Here is a 23,755-nt window from a genome sequence, read left to right on the forward strand (position 1 = left end):
GAAGAAAAAATACTTCAGATTGTCTTCAACAAGTAATAAGAGAGAAAGAAATTACACAGGAAGACCAGTATACTTACTACCCAAAAGGCTGAGGGAAACACAACTGCAGCAGTTGTCAAGAAGTATGGAATAAACCATTTGGCACTAATGAGAGTCTCCCAAATTGGGGCAACAGACATTACACAACTCAAACAAACAAGCTCGAAGAAGTGCTTCAGACTTGACACAAGGGCTGTCAATGGAAATCTAGATTTCTGTGACAGCTCAGTTGGTGTAAAGAACTTGAAATAGACAGCATCCAAAAACAAATTATACCTATCAGAACAATATGGCTCATTAGTCTGCTGGAGAATATCAAGATAACCCTTATTCACATTGGGAGCACATTCTTTAGATATATTCATTTCACTCAGATGAGGTCCAGTCTGTAAGGAGTGAACCTGGCCTGTACTGCTACAGTGAATCTAAAGATTTGTGTGATGAAATGGGGGGCTGCATGGATGAAAAACATATTGCAGAAATAGTAGAATTGAAACAGTTGTCTCAAAGTTGGGCTTGAACACGTGTCCTGTACTCAGGAGTCAAGTGTCTTCACCCCTCGTACCTTCCACAGTCTGTGTTACTCATTGATAAGCCAACACAGTGGAATTAAGTTTTCCTGTTGCTGACACCTGGGAATATACAGCTTTAAAGGAGTTCCCTGTACTTTGAAGAGTAATGGTAAAGGGTGTACACGGTGTGGTGAAAGCAGACATGAAAGGGTCTTGACAGAGCATCAGTATGTGACGAGTTGGGAGTGAAAATGTGTTGTTCCTTCTACAGATATTTTCTGTACCTGCTTAATCAAATCCAGGGTCGCCCAGCTCGGACTGAAGTCTATCCCAGCTGCTAATGGGCAGAAGAGGGGCATACCCTGAACAGGTTCAGTCCATCACGACTAAGATTGACTAAGAAGACTGCCTAAAGATGTATGAAGAAGTGAGGAGTTGAAGACTTTTAAAAAAATTGAAAACTATGCTGACTTCATGCAATGGCTCCCTACTGTGAAACTGTACTTTTGATGTAGTAAATCCCAACCATTTTTAATTTGACATAAGAGCAGATTGTCACAATCATGCTTGGTTGTGGTGTTTGTTTGGTTCCTGGGTCTCAGGTGGGGTTAAGCAGGTTCTCCAGGAAGCCCGGGGCGAAGTCTGGTTTAGCTCTTGCTCCCACACCTGTTCCTCAGCTGCCCTCATTGAGACGCCTTCTTAAGGATCTGCAGGAGCAACCAGTCTTCGCCAGATTGTCTCACTCCTACAGTGGTAATTCGGCCAGCTTCTGTGCTTTTTGTTAAAGAATCTTCTTACGTGTATTTACCTTGTCCTTCTGTGTTCCCAGTGCCTGTTCCTCCATTGCTCACCTTGCTCTGGATTTCCAAGCTATGGATTTAACATTCTCCTATGGATTCCAAGACACCTACCTGCTCACCCCACCATTGACTCAATACCTTCTGCACCACAGCCAGCATCCACCCCTCCACTCTGGAACTCAGCCTGGACTCAGTAAGGATAAACCGTACCTTTACCTGGATAAATCACTCTCTCAGATCATCACTAACCATTTCCCTCTCCTCTCAGTTTTCCAGTTCTCCTGGATCCACTCTCTGGCTCATCACTTCTCCTGTCTTTTAATAAACTTCGTCTTTTACCCAAATCTCCCAGTGTCAGCGTCTGCTCTTGGGCCCTTTTGTGAGTCAGTCAGACTTTAGCCATCACACAGATATTCCACTGTCAAATTTAGAAATGATGCAAGAATTATTATATCGTACAGTTTTCGCTCATTAGACATTTGCACCTGTTGTATAATGTAGGCAAAGTTACTGCTCACTATATTTTAAATTTCTCATTTCTAAGAAAATTTTCCCCAAGTTGTAAAAATTTCCACTGTTGCAATTTTTAAGTGTTGCTTAAAACAGGATTGTACTGTTAGCCATATATTGTTCATAATATTAGTCAGGCCACAATGAATATTTTTACTTCAGGGACATTGAACTGTTTTACCTATATAGAAAGTACTCTACATGTATTTTACAATATGACATATGATACATTACAACTGTCTGAATTAGAAATATTAGCTGGCTAGTGCTTAAAACTATTTTAATTAGTTTCTATTTAATGCAATGTCTAATCAAGGCCCTCAGTGTGGGTTTTGGAGGTTTTTGTCACTGTTCCTATGGCTGTCTTTCAGCAATGCAGATAAAATGGATAGTTGGTCAGTTTCAACATACCATAAATGGGGATGTTACATTTACTGTATTAATGCATTAATCTTGAGGGGACGTTGTGACTATGGTTGCCACTGAATGTATCAAGCAGTCTTTATGAGCCTAAAAACTATTTAGCAGGTTAAAAGGTAATGAATTGATGTTGATTCATCTAATAATGTGCAATAAACCAGAGATGTTTTCCTACATTGTAATTAATGGGCACCATGTCTAAGGCTGTACACAGCACAAGGGGCAGACACATTTTTCACAAAACCCACTACTCCTGTGTCTCTGAATTCTTGCTCATAGAAACCCATTTTCAAAGGTACTGCACATTTTTTTATTAATTCTTTTTTTTTATGGATAACTTGGTAAAACCTCTAAGGTTCTTCTGAAATAGAAGGACTGACATGATATTGCAGTAGTGATCAACAAGTGTGGATGTCTGTCAGCCATCTTGGATTCAAAGGAAATTAACTTGCAGTTACAATGACCAACCACTGACGAAACCTCAATGGAGTGGTACAGTAGAGAACTTTCTAGTGGCATATATGCAGTTCCATCATAGAACTCATTAGAATATAGTCTATATACATATTCTAAACCATTGCATTTAGGAATAAATACTTTTGAATAGCTGTCAACTGAGGTGAAAAAGTTGGTTTGTATTCTAGAGGGGGAAAATGTCACCTGAAAAGGCAGAGAACAGACTCCTCTTGAAACATAACTCTTTTTAGAAACCATTTCCGTCAGGATATGACCGTGCAGGTTTAGCTCTTTGGTATCATCAATAATTTACAAATACTGTTGAGCTTCCTGCCAGATTTCCTGCTAAGATCTAAAAAAGATACAGAAAAAGAGATAATTTTTATACTTACTTCATTTGTAATCACTTATCTAATCCAGGTATTTGCCTCAGAGACAGATTTGATGCATGACCTAAGCTTCCCAGGTTTTACTCTATATTATTCTCCGCAGATGTTTTTACATACAGATATTGGCATGAGAACAGGAAATATGTGCAGCAATTTATTAAAGCCTGTGCAGACATAAATGAAAATACTGTATTCTAACAAGGTTGACTGTCTTTATTTGTATGACCATTTTTATTCTGCAATTCTTTTTATACAGCCTGAACCATCTTAATCAAGCTTCTTGTCATTTCTGACAGATCTGTCAGACTCTAGGAAGGATTCATCTCTCCATAAGACCAGTTGCCACGGATTTTGAGTCCAGTTCTTGTGTCATTTGGCATACCTCAGCCTTTTCTCCCCTTCTCCCTTCCTTAAGAATGGCTTCTTGATAGCCACCCTTCCTTGGAAACCATTTCTGATGAGGCCTCAGTGAACAGTATATGGATCAACTGAAGTCTAAACACTTCTTTATTAGCTCTCCACTTGTCCAGTTTCCACAAATTTTTTAAGAACAAACTTCCCGCCATGCTGAGATATGCCAAGTTTAAAGCTCTTTAGAAATCATCTTGTTGTGACAAAAATGCTATTTCATGTCCGTCATGTCTGTCAAGTGCCTAAAGATACAATTTAAAGTTGGTTATTTGCTAAGTTGCCTGTTTTGTATTGCCTCAAAATCCACTTAGATTAGGTGCCTTTTTATGTTTGAATGATTCATAGGTCTTTGCCAAGTGGCCTAAAAAACAAAACAAAACACATTGGGTCAGCCACATGGACTGGACTGAAAATGAGTGATAAAGTTAGCCAATGTCCAAAGAAAACCTTAAAAGGCCTTAAGAAAGCCTGGAGAACTACTTGGAAGCAAGATCAAGACTTCTGCACAGTACTGTATGTTCCATTGTCCAGGGCTGGCACAGAAGCACTGTTTTGTGAAACCTCAAGTTGTTTGTTGCCCACATACTGACTGCACTTAACATTTACCGTAACATTCTTAGCAGAAGTCCCAATAAAACTGCAGTTTGTGTTCACTCCCACGGTTTTAGGTTTTAATAACAAGAACATACATGCTGGCTATATTAAAGGCTTAGTGGACAAAAAAAGCTGTTTGTCTGAGTCAGTCTTTGTAACTTCCTTATCAAAACCAAGTATTGTTCTGTGTTATTTTAGCGCTATGTGCTTTTCTTGTTCCTTTCGAAACACTGCGCAAAGTTAACACTCCGGTCACACACACAAACACAGCCACTGGTGTTAATCAGAATGTATGGGAATGCAGAAGATGTGATGCGAGTCATTGTTTGCAGGCAAAGACAAAGGACCTCTCCCTCACCTGCACACTGAGGATCATCTTATACTCAGCCTATATCAAATAACACAACATCTAGTTACTTCTGCTTCGTTTCAGGACAGAACATACAGGCCTACCTTCAGGGGCAGCCTGTCAAATATTTGTGTGAACTCAAAGCCCTCACTTTGAACCAGCAGCACCTGGAAAAACCAGTTGGGCTGTTTACCGTGTGACTAGAATCACTTTGCACCTGTTCAGTAGCCTTTATCAGTTTGTGATTGTCACAAAGAACAGAGTGTTCCTGACGCTTTGTTACACAAGTGTCATGTGACAGGATATGCTAACTCTGAGTAGGAGAGTAAACAGGGAGATGTCTTGAGTGTTATAGTTAATGGAAAGCGAGAGCTCTGTGAACAGCCTCGTGATTCACAGCAACTGTTTCTGTTGTCGTGACTTGGCCTGCTGGTTAACACTCAAATGTGACAAAACACTTACATAAAATGTGTTACTGTGGAAGCAGACAAAACACAAACAAGTGTGTCAATGGACAAACAGGCAGAAGAAGCAGAAACTGTAGACAAAATAGCAATTTATTAATAAGTTATTTTTTCTTTACATTCGTAAGAGAGGAGTGTGAAGGGGGTGGGCAGAGGTCACCTGTGATGGCTTCCTCATGAGAGGCCTTCTCTGTGGATGGGGTAGGGGGGAGACAACCCTCCAAAGCTCTGGATTCTATCGCTTTCATCTTTACAAATAAAAACTGCATTTCTAAGAATTTTCCCTGAAGAGGCGAGGCAAGCAAAGCTCCCAGCTTTGTCCACATGTCAGAGTTTTAACCCCTGTGCACGGATCAGGATTACTCAAATTAACCCTCAGAGATCCAGACCACACATATTTGGCCTTCACAAACAGTAGCTTTTGTATGGTGCCAAATACTGCTAAACAAAACTGCTCAGGGTTTGGTTTGTTTTTTGATTGTGTGTAAAAAATTTAAATATGGGATGATGTGAAATTCTGAAAAAATTGTGACCCTCTGAAGGCTAATGTGCAACACAAACCCTGTGAGCGCAAGTAAGGCAAACAACCATGGTGACTGATTTGTTAGGGGATGGGTGCAAAAACAAGGCTAAACTCACATGTAAAGCAATTATCAAACCTGTATATATACACACACATATATATGTATGTACACATTTTTAGACAATTCTCAGAAAGCCTATTGATTTTTGGCATTATCAACTCAAACATAATGATCAGTATGTAGTTTGCTTACATAAAACTAGAATATGAAACAAAAGTACCCACTTCCATAGGGTATATACTACAGCAAGGCTTTCACTGTATTTTATATTAAGATATATACAATGTATAAATGTTTAAAAAGACTCCACAAATGTAAAATTGTGTCCAGTATATCGTGTGCCTTCGAAAGCCAGGGTGTTTCAACCCCACACAGGCAAGTCTTCACAGAAGATGAAGGAGACAACGCACCCTGAAGTCATGGGGAAAGCCATGCTTGATCCCAAAACAAACATACAAAAGATTGAATTAATCTGTCCACTTTGAGTAATCATGTCTCTTTGGCACACCAGCCTAGGAACTTTGAAGCATAACAAAAAGTTGTCCAACAAATCACCTTGAGTTTCCTCAGATACAATTACAAAGACAAAATACTTTAGAAGTCTGACTGCAAAATATGATTGTAGAGAGAATCTTCACATGTTAATTGACTCTGTTCTGTCTCTTTTACAGTCTCTCCTCATTTAGTCAACAGCAGCTGCGTATTGGCCAGGCTGCTTCGACCCTCCGGTAACCATGCTCAGCAGCTGTCTCCTCAAACCAGCTGTCAGAAACGTCCAAAGCCAGGTCGCACAGCAGACGACGAAGAATGAGAGATTTTTTTTTAACAGGAGGTCCGCTAAACCTCCAGCAGGGTGAGGAGTGCTGACAGCAGGCCTCACGTGGACTGCAGGGGGTCCAGCTGGAAGACGTTGTGGTTGGTCGGGGTGGTGAAGTAGAGCTGCTGGCTTGGCGGCGCCATGCGGTTGTCGCACGGACTCTTCAGACCCAATGTGCGCTCAAAGTCCAGGAGCTGGCCCATGAAGTTGAAGTTAGGTGAGATGTTGGATTTTTTCATCTTGACAATGTCGTAAGCGTCGTTCATGGACAGGTTGAGCTTCTGCATCAGGTAAGCCACCGTCACGGTCACTGAGCGGCTGATACCGGCCAAGCAATGGACCAGGACACCACACTTCTGGGCCCGAGCTTCATCTGGTTGAAAGAGAAAAGGACGAACATGTTATTGACCTTTCTCTGAAGCTCCAAAAAGGTTTTAGAACTTTTTGTCATCCCGGATTCAAACTTATTTCGTCTGACCAACAGCCCAAAAGCTGGAAATAGCCAATCTATATTATACCAACGCATCACTCAGATTCCTAAAGCCGTGGATGTCTGGTGTCTTTCATTCTCTAAGCAGCACATTGATCATTTACAAAAGCATTATGTACCCTTTTAGGCACACAGAACAAAACTTGTGACAAACATATGTCATTTAAGTCAAACTGTGTTGGAAGTTGGAACAGATCCAGGGAGAGAGAGCAGCAGAATTTGTTATCCTGACTATTTCCGGCCGAGTCATTCAACAAACAGGAGCTACTGCACATAAACACAATTGACATTCTTTTGTTTTTATTTATTTGGTTTTTGTTTTGGTCTAGGGTAGCCAGCTGGGAAATTGACTATTACAGTCTATTAAACCATTCTTCCGCTCACCAGGGTTGCTCTGACAATGGTGCCATTTGGGCGTGTAAATGTAGGAGTCATGAGGGCACCCTGTCAAGGCGAACAGGATGTCAACAGGCCCTGTAAATGGCCCCTTTTGTGATGTGGAGGGAGGAAGAAGGGGAGGGGGTAGCAATGCCATGTCCTAGATTACTTTCAATGCCACTTCCTTCCTATTGCGCTCGAATTACCACCCTCCCTTCCTCACTTTCCCCTATTCTCCGGTTTCAGCTTCGCCCTTTGTGCTGCAATTACACAAGCCCCGGGGAAACAGATAGGCCAGGATGTCTTCCATTGAAGTCAAATCATTTGTACACAGTGCATTTTAGTCAGTGCGCCATTAGAGGCAGACTTCTGTTACTGTGCCTCAACACAATGGCCTTAATCTGCCTGCTCTGTATGTCCCTGCCCGATTGACTGATAAAACCACTGCCAGGGACACCTCATCTAATCTCAATTGCACAATAAGAACCTAAGAACTTCCTGGCAGTGATAAGACATATCACGTTAATAAGATTATGCTCCTCACTGCGCTTTCATATATTAAAAAACAATCACAGAAGACTGTTTCCTGTCCTTCAAATGGGAGGATTGTCTCATTTTCTCCATTAAAGATTTTTTTTATCTACGATCCTAAAAGCGAAAGAGCGTGTAAACGACCAAAGAAGCCAGATGTCCGGGCTTTACAGTTTGCAGACAGTACATATGATGTGTGTTTTTAGCTCTGCGGTATTACTTACCAATAAAGCTGATGGCCTCGGGAAAGAACTGCGAGAGATTCTGGCTCCAATGATCCGAGATGGGAATCTGCTTGTACTTAAACTCCCCCGCGTTCTCGAAGAGGTTGGGCAGGTTGGGGGTCACGTTGAGGATGTATTTGATGCCGTACTCCTCCAGCACGTCCAGGTTTGTGGAGTCCTTGGCGCAGCCTAGGTAGAGATGCGGCAGGATCTCCACCGGGAAGGAGGGCTGCGGGTTGGACAGCGGGCTGCCGTCCGAGTCCGTGGCGCTGCTCGGGTCGATGTCCGACTCAATGTCCGAAGAGTCGGAGCTGATCCGCAGTCCGCCGAGGCCCAGAACCTGGGCTGTGGGGGAGCTGCTGCTGCTGGACGAGCCATCCAGGTTGGTTTCGCACTGAGCCGGATACTCTGCCTGGAATTTGCTGAAGCCACCTGGAAAGGTAAAGCACAGATATAGTGAATATGAGCTGGCTTCCACTGCAATCATCAGCTGCAAAAGAAAAGTGTGTGAATGAAACGCGGGGCCAAAAAATGTGAATGAACCTCACTCACCCTCCAGATAAAAGGCCTTGTAGCCTTCGTCCTTCATTTTCCTCAGCAGTAAACCCAACACTGATCCTCCGTCCACATTCTCGTTCCATTCCCGGCTGTACTCGTCGTACAACACTATAGTGTCTGTCTTGCACCGCCTCACGAACCTCTCCCGGTCCTCCCCGTCGGACAGCAGTGACCGCACTGGCAGGTTGCCCTTCTTCAGCCGGCGGAGCATCAGGCTCGGTATGGCCACGTTGATCGCCGTCTCGACATGCGACGACTCGTAGAGCTCCTGGGCCCGGCAGTCCATCACAAGCAGGCCGTCCCTGCGCATCTCCAGCTGCTCTCGGAGCCAGCCCACCGTCTTGCTGATCGCCATTACCGAGTCGAGCTGGACGACGGGTTTGAGCTTGTCAAGCATTTATAAGCAGGAGTACAAAATATTTGGGAAAAGCGGGGGTGGGGTAGGGGGCTTCCTGGCTGCGGCGGCAAGCACCAAAAGCTGATTTATTTTCTTTTTTCAGCTGCTTGGAGGCCCCTCAGCAGCACTAGTCTTAGATTGCAATAGTCAAAACGATGAATCGGACACATAAATTCTCACTCCAAATGTCCGTCGGTGTCCCGCGCGCTTTGGGACGAAAAACTGAAGCAAAACGCGGCTCTCCTTCACAGATTTCCTGACTACGGGTTGCCTTCACTGGCGCTCATTCATGCATCTGTGTGAAGAGACCGTTTTATTTATCAATGACTCACACCGACCCAGCGACGAGGCTGACGCTTCCTTTCTTCTTATATAACTCCACGGATCAGAGCGCATCTGCTCTTCCACTCTTTGTTTTTCTCTTTTTTGAGATCCAGATTGGAAGGACTTGATGGTGTTGAGGGTCTGTGGATGTCTCGTCTGTCTTTGCCTGCGGATGCAGCTTGTGTCCCTCCTCGCTTCTCTCTTCGGTGTGAATAGAAGCTCTGCAGGGTCTGACTCAATGCGCTGTCTGAGGCGCCAGGCTGCTGAATGGTTACAATCTGGAGGCGTTTCATTGGATACGTTATGTCGGCCGACCAATCAGAAGAGACCCAGCGGCGGTCGCCTTGGAAACGGGGGCCGCATGGAGCGGCCAGTGTTGATAAATTGTTAATGAGTTTGTCATTCACAAAAACGAAGAGGAATTTCCGCTCCGGATCAAGTGAGTGCAAACAAACACAAGAACTGAAGGGAGAAGGAAGGAAGAGTGGGAGGGGGGAGGGATAGGGGCTGCAACTCAGACTGCGAGAAGGACCAAAGAGTATCACAGTGCTGTGATGATGTACGTTACTTTATTCAGTGAGTCTGAACTTCCAGAGTTAAAGATCCTGGAGCGCTTTTGCGCGTTAGTTCTTTTGATATAAATCCATCAGATATCTGCGGCATGCCTCATACCTTTAGCAAAAAATGATCTTCCAGAATCTTTGATTCTAGGAAAAATGGGTTCCGTCAAACCTTCTCTTTCAACTAAGTGAAAGTTTCACTTGTTCCAAAACTCTATGTTCACATGGATATACATCTCAGTGCGCAGCCTTAATTGAAGCGTAAAAACTGAACAGTTTTTGAGTAAAAGGGAAAGTTATTTTTCTGATTAGATCATTAAACAACAGATTTTAATGGTACCATTTCTCACGTTTTAAGTTTTGGTTATCATGTTTTCAGGTTCTTTGTTATGTTTTCAGGTTTCCAGGTTACTTTCTTGTCATGTTTTTTCCCCCGTCACTTAGTTTCACTCAAGTCACCTGTTTTCTGTTCCACGGCTGCACCGGAAGTCTGGGAGACGGCGAGACAGATCAACTACGAGGCTATGGTGGACATTTTCGGCCGAAGCTTCGGCCGCACTCCACCAGACTCTCTCCTTACCTTGCATGTTCACTCCACATTTCGTCAGGTCAGGTTTTGCCTCATAGCCACAATCTCTTAGTACCCATAAGAACAATAATCATCTCATATCAGTCTGCCAGATCACAGGCATCTCCAAGTCCTTCACGCCTTTTTAACACCGACAGACATGGAGCCAGAGTCATTGGAGATGCTGATCACATCGTTAATGGCCTCCACAACAAAACAACATTAATTTGCTCAGCACACTAAAGATCCCCCCACCATTGCTTAGCCACTTAACACTGATCCATCAATTATTCAAACATAAACATGATGGCTAACTTAAAGGATGAACAAATGTTGTGTCTACTTATACCAGGTGGCTTAGAAAAGAACCAATTATAGTAGTTTGATATTAGAGGCCATTTGCAAAGACACATAATTTGATATTATTTCTTTAATTGGATCTATGAAAAACACCAACAATAACACAACATAACATAGTATTTCTGTACCAGCAAGATTATTTCCAAAGAGATGTAAGATGAAAACGAGGCAAACAGTAGATGGATCAGCCGAATTAAGTAGTTTCATGTCATATCAAAGTTTCTCTCTCTCTCTTTTTTTAACAAAAGACTGATGAGTCCATATTTTTTGCCAGTGGTTGTACATATGTAAGAGGAGTGGACTTCAGTCTAAAAAAGTAATCACTCTGAAGATGTCATGTGTTGCTTGACACAGTTCTCCCACTCAAAACACTAACCGGAGAGACTGAATCTCATCTTCACTCCTATTGGGTCTAAGCTTATTTTATTTTTTCAACTCAATTTCAAAAGAGTAATTTTATCAAGTAAGTGAGGAGAAACAGTTAAACTGTCAAACAACAGATGTTACTTCGCATATTGTGGATCAGGAAGGAGCTTTGCTCATTAAGCTGCCATCTGGCAGTCTAATCTAATAGCCGTAAAGCCATGTTTCACCTGAATCTCTATAGATAAGAATAAATATGTAGGTGTGCATGGATTACTTGCGACTACTCCAGTGTGTCTCGTTTTAAGACAAGCAGTTTTTTGTTGTTGTTCATTTTCACTGTTGTTTTTTAAAAAAAAGAGTTGATGCACTTAAGGGAAGACTTAATAAGTCAATGAGGTTAAATGACTGACTGTCTGCTTCTGGAGAGGAAACATCCCTCGACAAATCTCTTCATTCTTCTCTCACATGTGGCCAAGGTCACTTGTTTTTGTTTGTTAATTCATCTACAAAGTTTATTTCAAGTCACTGAACATCATTCATCAAAGACTTAAATAAAGTAACCTGCGTTACGTCTGATGACGCTACAGTTTATTCACCTCACACCAGTTTGTGGAAGTGCACCTAATTCACACTCTCTTTAAGGTGAAATTGCAGAAGTCTTGTTTAAAATTCACATGACATTTGCATGGAAACATGGCTGCTGAGGAGGACGCATAACAAAGCAAACAGCTGATTGAGAGAGTGTCGTGTAGATATTTGTTTAAGCTGAGACCATTTCAAGCAGTTGGTCTGAATGTAGGAAAGAAAAAAAGGAAACTAAAAATATTCTAAGAGGCCGGAAAAACATCAAAGTAAGGACCGTCTCTGTCATCAAAACTTGTAAAGCAAGCAATATTATGTATCTCATGTGAGAATCTGTCTAAATACACAAACTTATATGTTCAGCAGCCCCTCTTTTTTTTTACGCACTAAAAGTGTGTTTGCATGTGTGTGTGTGTTACTCCAAACTTCTGCAGTTTGTTAACATAAGAAGTATGCAGCGGCTCCAGCGATATCAATGGCCTTTGGCCCCTGAGGCGTCCCTTAACCTCTAGCAGAAGTTCCTCTGAAAGACACCAAGCGGCTTCTATTCACCTTCAAATGAATTCTGGTCTCTTTCAGCATACTCATTCCCCCTTTCTTCACTTTTTACCCCCCTTCTCACCCCTCCCTGCTGCTCACCCTATTCATCTGGATCTGCCTCTCTTGTTTTGTCCTAAGCCCCTCTTTTCCTTCCTCTTTCATCTTATGTTTTTCATTGATACCAGCCCCAAGCTTTGCCTCTTTTGTAAAATTTTGTGTCTGTGCACGTAGCGCAAATATGCCTAAAACCTCTACTTTTGACAAAAAGTGCCCCCCCCTCAGCAAAAAATCAAGGTTGTAGCATGTTTAACATGTCTACAAGGTGCTTTTTAAAGTGTTGCAAGATGTATCTTGAGCGACATCAACCATTAGTGCTATGGCCCAGTTTCTCTGTGCACTGTCAGAAACAGATGTAATGAGAAGTTGGAAATCTGAGGAGAAAGGGCTATGTGGAGAATACAACAAAAGCAAGGCTGAATGAAAAGTTGTAGAACTCGGTACCATTGGAGGTGGTGAGAAATTTGCTTCCATTTGAATGTGAGTTATGTTCATAGAATGTTTCAGCCACAGTTGAATGTTGTGATATCATCCCAAAAACAGTCATAAGAAGCCTCAGTCGCCATTCATGACGTGCTACAAACAGAACACATCTATTTCCACAACCTGATTATGTGCTGGTTCCACAGCCAGCACTTAACCCTCCACTGCAAAGGTGCATGTCAGATTAGCAACTGCAGTAAGTCTGAACCAAATGTGCTGCAAATTCTCCTGAGAATGAGTGGAAATCACACAGCAGATACTTGCTGGTATCTGTTGTCTGTTCTTTGGTCAAAATGTTGTATGTTACCCCTGAAAATCCTTCTGAGTTTCCATGAAATTCCCCACTGGCCAACACATAGACACATTCTATTTCCTGTCCAGTGTCCTATATGAGTGTTTTTCTTTGCTATATTTTATTGGTTTTCTCCAGCAATGTCCCTGCTTCTTCTCCTCTTAATTTGTCAGATTTTTTCCATTTACATTTACACATTTACTGAGTCAATGATGTTTGAACACAAGTGAGAACAATACACCACTTTTCCAGTGGTGTGAGTGTGTGACTTAACTGATCCCAATAAACGTTTCCATTTAAGCTTCTGTGTATTTTCTCTGCTCTTTTCAATTTCTCACTTTAATAGATACCTGTTCATCAAAGGTAAGCAGTGCTGCAAGGACTTGGCCTCTCTACATTAATCTTTTTCCATCTTCCTCCCACCCTTCTGAGCCCACCCTCTCCCCATATTTGGCAACTAATCTTGTCCTCCTTGCTTCTTTGCCACCGGCTGCTCATCTCAGAGGGGAAAATCCTTTGTCCTCAAACAAAGACTCTCAACATGCACTAATCAGGTCTGGAGCTAGACCTGTCTGTGTGAGTGTGTCTGTGTGAGTGATGCACATGGCACAATGCTCAGGAAGTGAATATGGCTTATTGTGGCATTTCTCACATGAGAACTAGGCAGAGGTAGACAATGACAGAGTGTTTCAAAATACTAAAGTTGGCACATGATGCACAGGAAGTCTGTGCTTGTGGTTGAAGGAGGAACTAGGTATTAAGTGTTATAACCGATGCTTACATAGACCAACTGGAGAAAAAGAAAAGCAAGCACAATATCACATCACTGATTCTGCCAATCTGGTTTTATGAAAGTTTTTCTTAAGCAAAGGAAACTGTGTAAACTCATGTAAACTGAGCCCATATAAATCAGTTTATTTTCTTGGTCTGGGATGCGGCAGATCTATTCATGACGTATGCACACAACAATGTGATCACTGAAGATAACAGTCATGTCACGTTTATGGCAACATTTACAGTTGTTACCAAGTTTGTCCACCAGAGAGTTCAGACAAGTTATTCTGTAGATTCTTCCACAAAGTTTACAATGTAATGAATTACAAAATTTAAATCTCATGAAAATTCTTCTTTTTTCCCACACACAAGCAGACATTTGATCCTTCTTGAAAGTGTGCTTCAGGACTGAAGTCATATACTCAAACACCACCATGAGTAAAATGAGGTGTTTCTGTTAATCAAAATTATCAGTAGATGTTATATTCTTCTGTCGAAAAAGCACATTTTAAGATCCACCAGTTTCTGACATAAGCTCAGTAAAAAGTTCTTCCATTCTGTTATTTACAGCATGTTTGATGGCTTTCTTAAAAGTACCTCACAAGGGTCCTTTTACATAAATAGTTAACATGAGGTCTTGATAAATCTCTTAGTGTTAGTAAGACAATTCAAATGTCGATATTTGACTATGAGCAGTATGGTGGTGCTATTATATTCACTGGGCTCAATAAATAAAAATGTTTATACTTTATAAACTGCTACATTTAACAATGATTATAGCTACTGTTAATATACTGTACAAGACAAGAATGACAGCTTAGTCCATACAGTGGTTGGCACTGATTACACTATTAGCTTTGACCACACCAATTATATCAATAAAGTCAAAGTCAAAGTCAAATTTATTTGTATAGCACATTTCATGTACAAAACAATTCAAAGTGCTTTACATAAAATAAAAGCATTGCAACAGGGAGAAGAAAAATCATTAAAAATATGTCAAATACTATAAATAGAAAGAAATAGAATAATTAAACTGAATAAAAACAAGCAACAGTCTAGATAAGTTAAAAGATACTGTGCAGATTTCATGCATAGACACATGAGAAAAGAAATGTTTTAAACCTGGATTTAAAAATGTCTACATTTGGTGACAGTTTAATTTCCACTGGCAGTTTGTTTCACTTGTTTGCAGCATAACAGCTAAATGCTGCTTCTCCATGTTTTGTCTGGACGCTGGACTGGACCAGCTGACCTGAGTCCTTGGATCTAAGTGCTCTGCTGGGTTTATATTCTCTGAACATATCACAGATGTAATTTGGGCCTAAACCATTCTGGGATTTGTAAAATCATAATTAATCAATTAGTTATCAAGAGAGCCTGTCACTATTCTTGACAACAAATGGTTGGATATTTCCAGGCTGCAATTGAACGGCCTGATATAAACATAATTTAGAAACCCCAAAGTTATACAACGATAAATCAGCGTACATACAAATCCTTAGTTGAATATAATCACGTTCTCTCTGTAGTCTCTGTAGTCAAACAATAAAGGATTATGACAATTGATACCAATTTTTACTGTTTTTGAAACTCGTAGAACTTTTACTGGTCTGGATCCACATGATATTCTTCTTGGCAAAGCGCTGTGATTCCATCCATCTTTGTGGCAGTTGGTACAGTTAACTGTCTTGTTACTCTGCTTGGGTGCTTAGCTCTACTAAACAAACCTGGATGAGTACTACTCTCTGCCCCTGGTTGCACACACACATCTGTGATGATTTTGCACAGAAACCCATCTAAAGTCAACATCATAAATGCATTTTATCATATGATCTGTTTAAGAATGTTATTAAAAGCCTTTGACTTCTTAAAAATAATGATGTCATTACAAACACTGAATTTATTTAACATACCTATTCACTGTCAAAATTTTGAAAAGCTTTTTTTTTGTTTGTTTGTTTGTTTAGGGCTAATTAATACTTCAATATCCATGTATCAGCATCATGTATGGGTAATTGTAGTATACATTCATAACAATAAATTATAATATAGAAGTTATTATATATATATTTAAGAAATTATATATAAAAGTTAGTTGTTTTTTTTAAACCTGGACCTTATTTCTGGCATAAAATACATCTACTCATTGATAACATTTTGATGAACGTCGCCGTCCTTTGGACGCTATTTAGATCACTCGAGATCTGCGTATATTCATATAGTGAACAGACAATACAGCATCTAATAAGGCATTATCTATCTTTATTTCAACAATACTTTAAGATGAATGAATGAATGAACACGTACCTATGAATGAATGCATAACAGTCTACCTATTCTATACCAATATGCCTAATTATCACAAATACACTTTACTGCATGTTGCAACAGCAACATAAATTCCAGAGGTAAAAAGTGCTGCAAAGAGTGCTGCACTACATTAATATTACTACTTACATACTTTGTTGCTCACAGGCACATTTCCTCTATCACAGGATGTTCGAACTCTGTACAAACGGAAACTTCTGTTGGGTATAAAGAGCACCAAACTATACATGGAATACAAGAAACTGAAAATATAAAAGATCAAGCTATAGATTATGAAACTGGAGAGGGATGGAAGTATAAATTCAGACAAAGGAGAAGGTCATGGTGTGAACTGTATTTTAATTCTGTTTTCTCTCCACAGCTTGAAAAACATGAATAATTAAAAAATTTAACATGACTTGACCTTTGTGAATTTGTGAATGTTGCAAGGACCTGAAGCATTTATGAAAGGTTGTACATCAAGCCAAGTAGTGAAAGGCAGGGTTTCAGGTTCAAAGTTGGAGATTATAAAACAGGAGGAGCTTCCAGACTCATGCTCACAGATAACAAGTGCATGGTTCCTTCTTTTATCACACTATCTGTACAGATTCTATCTGTACAGGGGAACCAGAGCAACACAGTCTTTCACAGGTGCTCACGCAAAGCCTTAGAAGACTCATTCCTCTGCTTCAGCTCTCAGTTTAGATGAGGGCTGCAGAGAAGGGAAAGGAACAGCCACAAACACACACATGCAGAAAAACTAGTAGGAGCATGTTTACCGTGTCTTGCAAAGGTCTTATGTTGCACATGGAATTGGCTGTATGTTATTCTGAACACACAATTACCCATAATCAGTGTTCAGAATCTGCCAAAAAGAAATGGGAAAAAAAGTCATGCACACTTTGATTTACAGGGAGATTCCCGCAAGCTGGTTCGTGACAACCTCAGACACACACGCAGGCACTCACACCCTGTTCTTAGCTCTGTGAAGACAATGCCGGCTCCAGTGTTATCACCTTCATCGCTTTGTCTCTGCTCTGCATCTCCTCACTGCTGGCCTGCCTCTCTATCTGTGTGTGTGTGTGTGTCACCAGACAGGAGGGGCTTGGTAACTTTCATTGAAGTGTCACATACACATGCAGACATACATGTGTGTGAGACCCACAGGGAGGATTTCCCCCCTCGCTGGGTGTCCACTTGCCTCTGTGTTTGGCCCATTCATGTCTGTCACTCTACATTCACTCAGATAAACACAAACAGGCCTCTCTGGTCTTGCTCTGGAGCTTTCTGGCATATTTAGCAACTCAAAATGTAATTTACAAATCAGTTTAGACTGGACATTTGTTTTCCTCTCCACTAGGAAGTAAGTGCTGACCTATCATATTCTTCACTGTGGCTGTTCTGTAAAGAATATCGTAATATCTTCATTTTACAAGATTTATATGAGCCACACCTAGACTCCATGGAGCCAGTCTCAATGGTATGTGAGTCACAATAAAGGATTTTTTCATGTGCAAATGAGATGAAGAAGAACAGAACAGAACCAAAGCAAACATTACTCTGCCAAAAAACATACCCATTTACCCCAAACCTCCCACTTAGGTGAACTTAAACACCAAACTACAATATCATTAATCCTCTACAGTTATTACAAACATTAGTTAGCACAGGTTAATGTCTGACATGCATCAGGACCTCTGCTTCTGATAAAAAGCATTTATCAGCTACATTTCTCCTTCAAATCTGCTATAATATTGTTGGCTGGTCACTTGGGGGCCATGAAATATTTTTCAAAAGCAACATTGACATGTTTACGAAGATTTACGAACTTTACGTTGATAATGCAAAGCTGCAAGCAAACAGTTGCACAGCTTGATTTTTATTGGGTTATTAAAACAAAAATTATCATAACACAGGGTACCATTTTGACCAAAAATACCAAATAGCAGCCCAGCACTGTGTCTTCTCAGTCTAACTAAGTCTCCATCAACTCTCAGGTAAAACATCTGCCTCATTAGCTTTTCCACTGTGTTACCCAGCAAGTCTGCTCTGTCTGCTGTTTGGTTAGATTTTAGTTTTAAAAATAAAAAATAAACAGTTTTATATAAATAAAAAAATAAAAAAATAAATTAGATAACAATTATCTGAAGCTTCCAACATTAAAATATCTAAATTATCATCATTACATCCAACTTTTGAATTTTAGATTATAAACCCTTGCACCCTGTCAGTCCCTGTGCTGGGATTAGGTCATGTAAAATCTCAACAAATGGCTAAAATGGAAAGGCCACATAATAATATTGTGACTAAAATGGATTCAGCGTGCTTTGTTTCTATTAAATTAAATTTTACAGATTCATTTTTACAACCTATTTTAGCTATTGCTCATTGGATCATTTAGAATCTAATTCGGCCAGAAGTTAACATTAGTGGTGGACTGATTATTGATGAAATTATGGAAAAAACATTTTTCTGATTCCACTATTTTTTTGTCAGAAAAAAAGAAAAACACAGCCTATGATTTAAGGGGTTGAGATTTTCTTTTGAGAGTTCTGTCAAATTAAACTCTTTAATCAAGTCAGAGACTAACTGTTGGGGACACATTTCTCTAAAATAGCTTTTATTTTAAAGAATACTTCCAAGACACTTTTTAACTCGATTGTTGAAAAGAAGTGTTCCGACCTAATTTCACTCTAGCTCCCGAATAATGCCATCCCACATATTGCTGGTTGACATGTTGTAAATGAACACGTCAGTTAGCGACACAATCCACCATATTTTGGCAACTGAGGTGTGTCTACTGTTGTAGTCAGTGTGTGTTATTGTAATACCAAGTAAGGATATTTAGAATGTAAACAATGATTCTTCTGAGTTATATAACGTCATTAGTATGTTTGCAGCCTTGGAGGTATGCAGTTGCTCAAACATTTTCCCTCTGTGTCAGCATAACATCAAACCTGACAGTCAACAGGTAACAGATTTCCTGTGGTTGAGAAAGTTTTTTTTAAATATTTTGCCCACTTAGTTTGTGCAACTTTGAAGAACTAATGACCAAAAGTTCATGAACTTCTCTTCAGCAAAAGGTAAGGAAGGAAGGTGGTACTGATCTCATTACTCTATATTCAAGGTGTTTTTGCTGGAGATCTATGTTGATAGAAATCCCTACTGCCCTGCGCTTTCACATTCTGTGGTCAAGTAAAACAGGAAGTGTCACGCTGAAAGGCGTCCTTCAAGAGCCAGTCCGTAAACAAACAGAGCCGCTTGGCAACACACGAGCACAAGTATGAGCAAAACAGGAAACGCTTATGGGGAGAGGAGGGACAGAGAGAGTTTCACAATGTTGAGTTTTGAAATGGTGCACCCTGTTTTGTTATTTCCATTCAATTTTCTGACTGTAATTAAAAAGGAAGGAAGACTGAAGAAAGACAGAACTGAAGAAAAATAGACAAAGATAAAAATAGAAAACATTTGTCAGAGACTGAAAGGGCACATTTAGGAGGAAAAAAAACAGTTGTACGGAAATAAAATGTCCCAAAAAGGCAGTGTCTGCTGTATGGACTGCACTTTGCTACTGTTGACATTCCGCTGGGAAGGGAGTGGGTGTGTTTCAATCCTATACAGCTGTAGAGGCACAGTATAAACATCAGTAAGAGGACTCAATGTACCGACCACCCTAAAAACAAGACTTATTAGAACCTGCACACACTTGTTGTAAATGCCTTGGAATCTCTCTGGCTGAAACAGTGTGAATGCTTTCAAATGGAATTTGAATTTAAATTGTCATTAAGCTCACGGGCTTTATTTGTAAATTCTATCTCAAAAATGAGGAAGGGAACTGTTTAGCATGTATCTCATCACAGTGTATGACATTATCATATTTATAAAACACCATGTCACAACAAAAGTTGTTTCAGGGTCTACATAAAAATAAAAATCCAACATCTGCAGGAAGTCTTCAGGCCACCAGCTGCCTTTGATTTGCCCCTGTAATTTGTACTGATATATCTGTGCCTTGATATCTTGTAAATGTAGTTAGCTGGTGCACTGGACAAAATCTAGGAGAAATACATACAGGCATGCAATAAGAGTACTATGTTCTCATGCTTTCTCATTTCAACTTGTGCATATCTGAAATGGTGCCCTTGCTTCTGTGAAAGCACCAGCAATAAAAATCTCAAGGTGATATGACTCTACCAGGTATTCTTCACTAGTATAAAAGACATTTTGACAACTGAGCCTCGCACACATAACTAATCAATATTATCCAACTGATGGCACTGACATACAACAGCAGATTCTGATGCATCAATGCAAAACAACAGGGGTGTGTCCTGTCTTCACATCCTCAGCCAACACAAAGAGGGTTTGTGCCACTGGGATCCAATCTATCACACAAACAAGGCGAGCAGAGAAACACTCAGCACCACCCGATCCATGTAATGTAATGTCATTTGTCTTACCCCATCCTGAAAAACATTCAGGAAAGCATAAACACAGGAACACTTCTGTTTTAAAGGCAAATCATCTATATCCCAAGGGCACCGAGACATCCTCCCTGTAAGTTTTGACGTACTCTGCATGATTGCATTTTAGGGTTTTTATGACTTCCTGTTTGTGTATTTGGAGGAAGCCAAACTGAAGCCAAAACAAAAGGCTTAAGTCCAATTAGACTCACTGTTGTCAAAGGTTTTGTGTGTTTTCTTATGTGTTTGAGGTACATCAACATAAAAAAAAATAGGAAAGTCTGTCAAGAGACAACATGAGCCCAAGATATTTAAAGTTTTTTTCTCACCAATGTAATTTAACTATGTAAAGTACATTCATTTTTACATTTAACACAAGCATAAAAGAAAAAACAAGAAAGAAAAACAGTTGGAATGAGGTAATTTATGGATGTTAATAATCATAAAAGAAAAAAAAAAACACTGAAGCTATTTGAAACAGATGATCAGGTGTCACCATGTGATTGCAATCGTGATTCGATTGTCTTCAATCTGACATCTTTCCCAGGTTCTTCCGTGCATTTTGCAACATATAAACACAAAATTTAATTCTGCACACATTACAAAGGCATGGCTGTGGAGGAAAATAATACCAGAACTGGACTAACCTGCCTAATATTACTAGAGAAAGTTGGGAGAATGAGACGAAACAACAGCTGAAGCACTTCACTGATTGATATCCTTAATGCTGAAACATTTTTAAGTGTTGTGAGAGCATTTGGTAAAATTGTAATGTCGCCAAAATTTAATCATGGTCAGAAATAAATAATTGTGTCTAAATCAACAAAATTTAAATTAAGCTGATTAACGAAACATGAAATATATTGGCTTTTTGCTGTCTGCACAGAAACAAAAATCCAAGTAAATGTAAGAATCATTGCTTTATCTATTAATTTATTTATTTGAATTTTTATGTCATACTCTCCCAACCTTCTGATTTGGGGTTGTGAATATTTGTAGAGCTTTGTGTGAACAGAATGCTTAAAATATTTCTGCACATTAAATCTTTAAAGCATCCAAATCATACTGTCTATTAGAAAACAGGTAGAAGATTATAACCAATATACAAACATACCTACATCACAACAGATAATGCTGTCTGAATTGAACATTTGAACTTGTTCCATTTTAGCTCCACATGGCCCCTTCTCACCCTCCTTAACATCACAATAATCTTTCCCCTGAAAAGATACCCACCGGATGTCAGGAAGTGATTCAAGACGTACAAGTTCAGGCAGGCCCCTACACTCTGCAGCAGCTGTTTCAGTCCCACACACAAACACAGACACGCAGATATCCTTGAATCGCTCTGGAGCTCCCGGCGTAAGTAACCGGCTGAAGAATGGAAGGAATGTGGTAAATGCTGGGGATGGGAAGAGGCCCTGAAGCTGCATAGGTAATAACCTCCCAGAGCCTGGGATGGCAAGCAGGATAAGGACAATTATGTGGCTGTTTGTTGGTGATTTGCTGGTTGTTGTGTGAGGCATAGAGGCCCCTGTAATTGGGCCACCATTGCAGTTATTACTGTCGGCATCTGGCTGGTAGGACAAACCACGGAGGAAACCAGCATGAGAAATGTGTACAGTTAGGAGCAATCCCATTAATGTTGAATCTGAGTGGAAGTCTGAGGTGAATATCTTATATATGCATACTTTATGATGAGTCCGAATAGGAATAGGGAAATTAATCCAAAACACTCACAACAAAGTGTAGTGAAGCAAACATGGCACCTCAAAGAATTGTGGAAAAAAAATCTGTGCTTACAAAGTTTAATAATCTAATCTTTAGCAATATATCAGTAGATGCACCTCTTAGTTATGAATAATTGGTTTGGTTCTATATCAGCAAAGAATGGACTGTTGTTTGAACAAAGGCCAAATGTACAATCCAGGTCAGTGCTGGTATGAAATGCCTTGGCTACTCCCCTGCAGCCAGATTACAAAGTCTGATAGTTTCAGGTTTGCACATAATTTTGTCTATTTGGCATACAAATGAATCTGATATAAGATTATCTTAACTGATGCTATGTTCACCTCAAACTCTCTAACTCCTTTCAAAGATGGGTTATAATTAAGAAAATCAATCCATTAGCAACAACGTTGTTTTATTTTTACAACTGTCACTGGCCCTTCAACACAAATAACACTGCATGCCTCTAAGCCACAGGTGTGTATGACATCAAAAAACACAGAGTTGCTGTGTTTGCTACAACATGCATTGCACAAGATCAATGCCATATGCTGTATCCTAGCCTTTGGATTTCAGGACTTTGGGCAGAATAGGAGAGGTGTATTATGTATATAGAATATGAAAGAGAGTCAGGTTTTTTTCCTATGAAAACACGAGGTACTTTTAGGTACAGGCCTTTGGACTAATTCCACCAAAAACAATGCCCCAGCTGCCCAGTCATGAGTCGAGTGGAGGACCCAGGCCCCGCGAGTCCGAGTGCCACCCAAGGCCCTGCCTGACACCTGAGAGGATCAGGCACCCAAGACAGCCAATCAAAGTGGGCCAGCACATGCCCGAATACCCCAGCAAAGAGCCCCAGGAGCCAAGACATGCCCACAGGTGGATGCAGCAGTGACCAATTCACTTAATTTTCATATTTAAACCATCCAGTTTAATGTTGACCTCGTACTTGGTGAGCCTAACTAAACACAAAACTAAACACATCACAGCACTACAGATTTAAACACTGAGTTTCACTTTAAAATTTTGGTAATGAAATTAATCAAACTTATGATTTGTCAAAAAATCACAAACAGATCTTATGTTTAATTTCTGTGTATGTGCAGATTTCTGGAAGGTATGTCAATTGCATAGTTGGCCTACTCTCTTGACTCTTAGGTCTACATATTTCACTGCTCATGTTCAACAATTTTGAAGGTGTACCAACCCTCCAATGTTTCCTTGACACAGCTCCGTGGAGGGATTTTAGAGGTCTGCAAATGTTAGTGAAAGGTTAAGGATTTGCTCTATACACCAAAACAAGAACTTTCTTTGCTTGATTTGACCCCAGAACTAGCCCGGTGTAGTATAGCTGTGGACCACCCAGGGTGTCACTCACTCACATAAGCACACACAGTGACTATTGTTCAGAAACCTGGAGTCGGC

General features: G+C 40.3%; 1 protein-coding gene across 1 annotated transcript; it reads right to left on the bottom strand.

Annotated features, from left to right (window-relative positions):
- Positions 1-5,019: 5,019 nt before the first annotated feature.
- dusp6 (dual specificity phosphatase 6) lies at positions 5,020-9,504 on the bottom strand. The gene is made up of 3 exons (XM_072386427.1): positions 8,521-9,504; positions 7,969-8,400; positions 5,020-6,718 (listed from the first exon to the last, which is right to left on the bottom strand). Exons 1-3 carry the CDS (start codon positions 8,921-8,923, stop codon positions 6,405-6,407), a joined length of 1,149 nt encoding a protein of 382 aa, XP_072242528.1. The 5' UTR covers positions 8,924-9,504; the 3' UTR covers positions 5,020-6,404.
- Positions 9,505-23,755: the final 14,251 nt, after the last annotated feature.

The sequence above is a fragment of the Leuresthes tenuis genome, unplaced genomic scaffold (genome assembly GCF_036924035.1).
Source record: "Leuresthes tenuis unplaced genomic scaffold, fLeuTen1.0.hap1 SCAF_5, whole genome shotgun sequence".
Lineage (NCBI taxonomy): Eukaryota > Metazoa > Chordata > Actinopteri > Atheriniformes > Atherinopsidae > Leuresthes > Leuresthes tenuis.

Bases quoted from the DNA above. Each gene is read 5' to 3' on its own strand.
- dusp6 (XM_072386427.1), bottom strand. From the start codon at position 8,923: ATGCTTGACAAGCTCAAACCCGTCGTCCAGCTCGACTCGGTAATGGCG. The intron at 8,401-8,520 runs GTGAGTGAGGTT...TTACCTTTCCAG, and splicing joins CAAGGCCTTTTATCTGGAGG to GTGGCTTCAGCAAATTCCAG. The intron at 6,719-7,968 runs GTAAGTAATACC...TCTTTCAACCAG, and splicing joins CGAGGCCATCAGCTTTATTG to ATGAAGCTCGGGCCCAGAAG.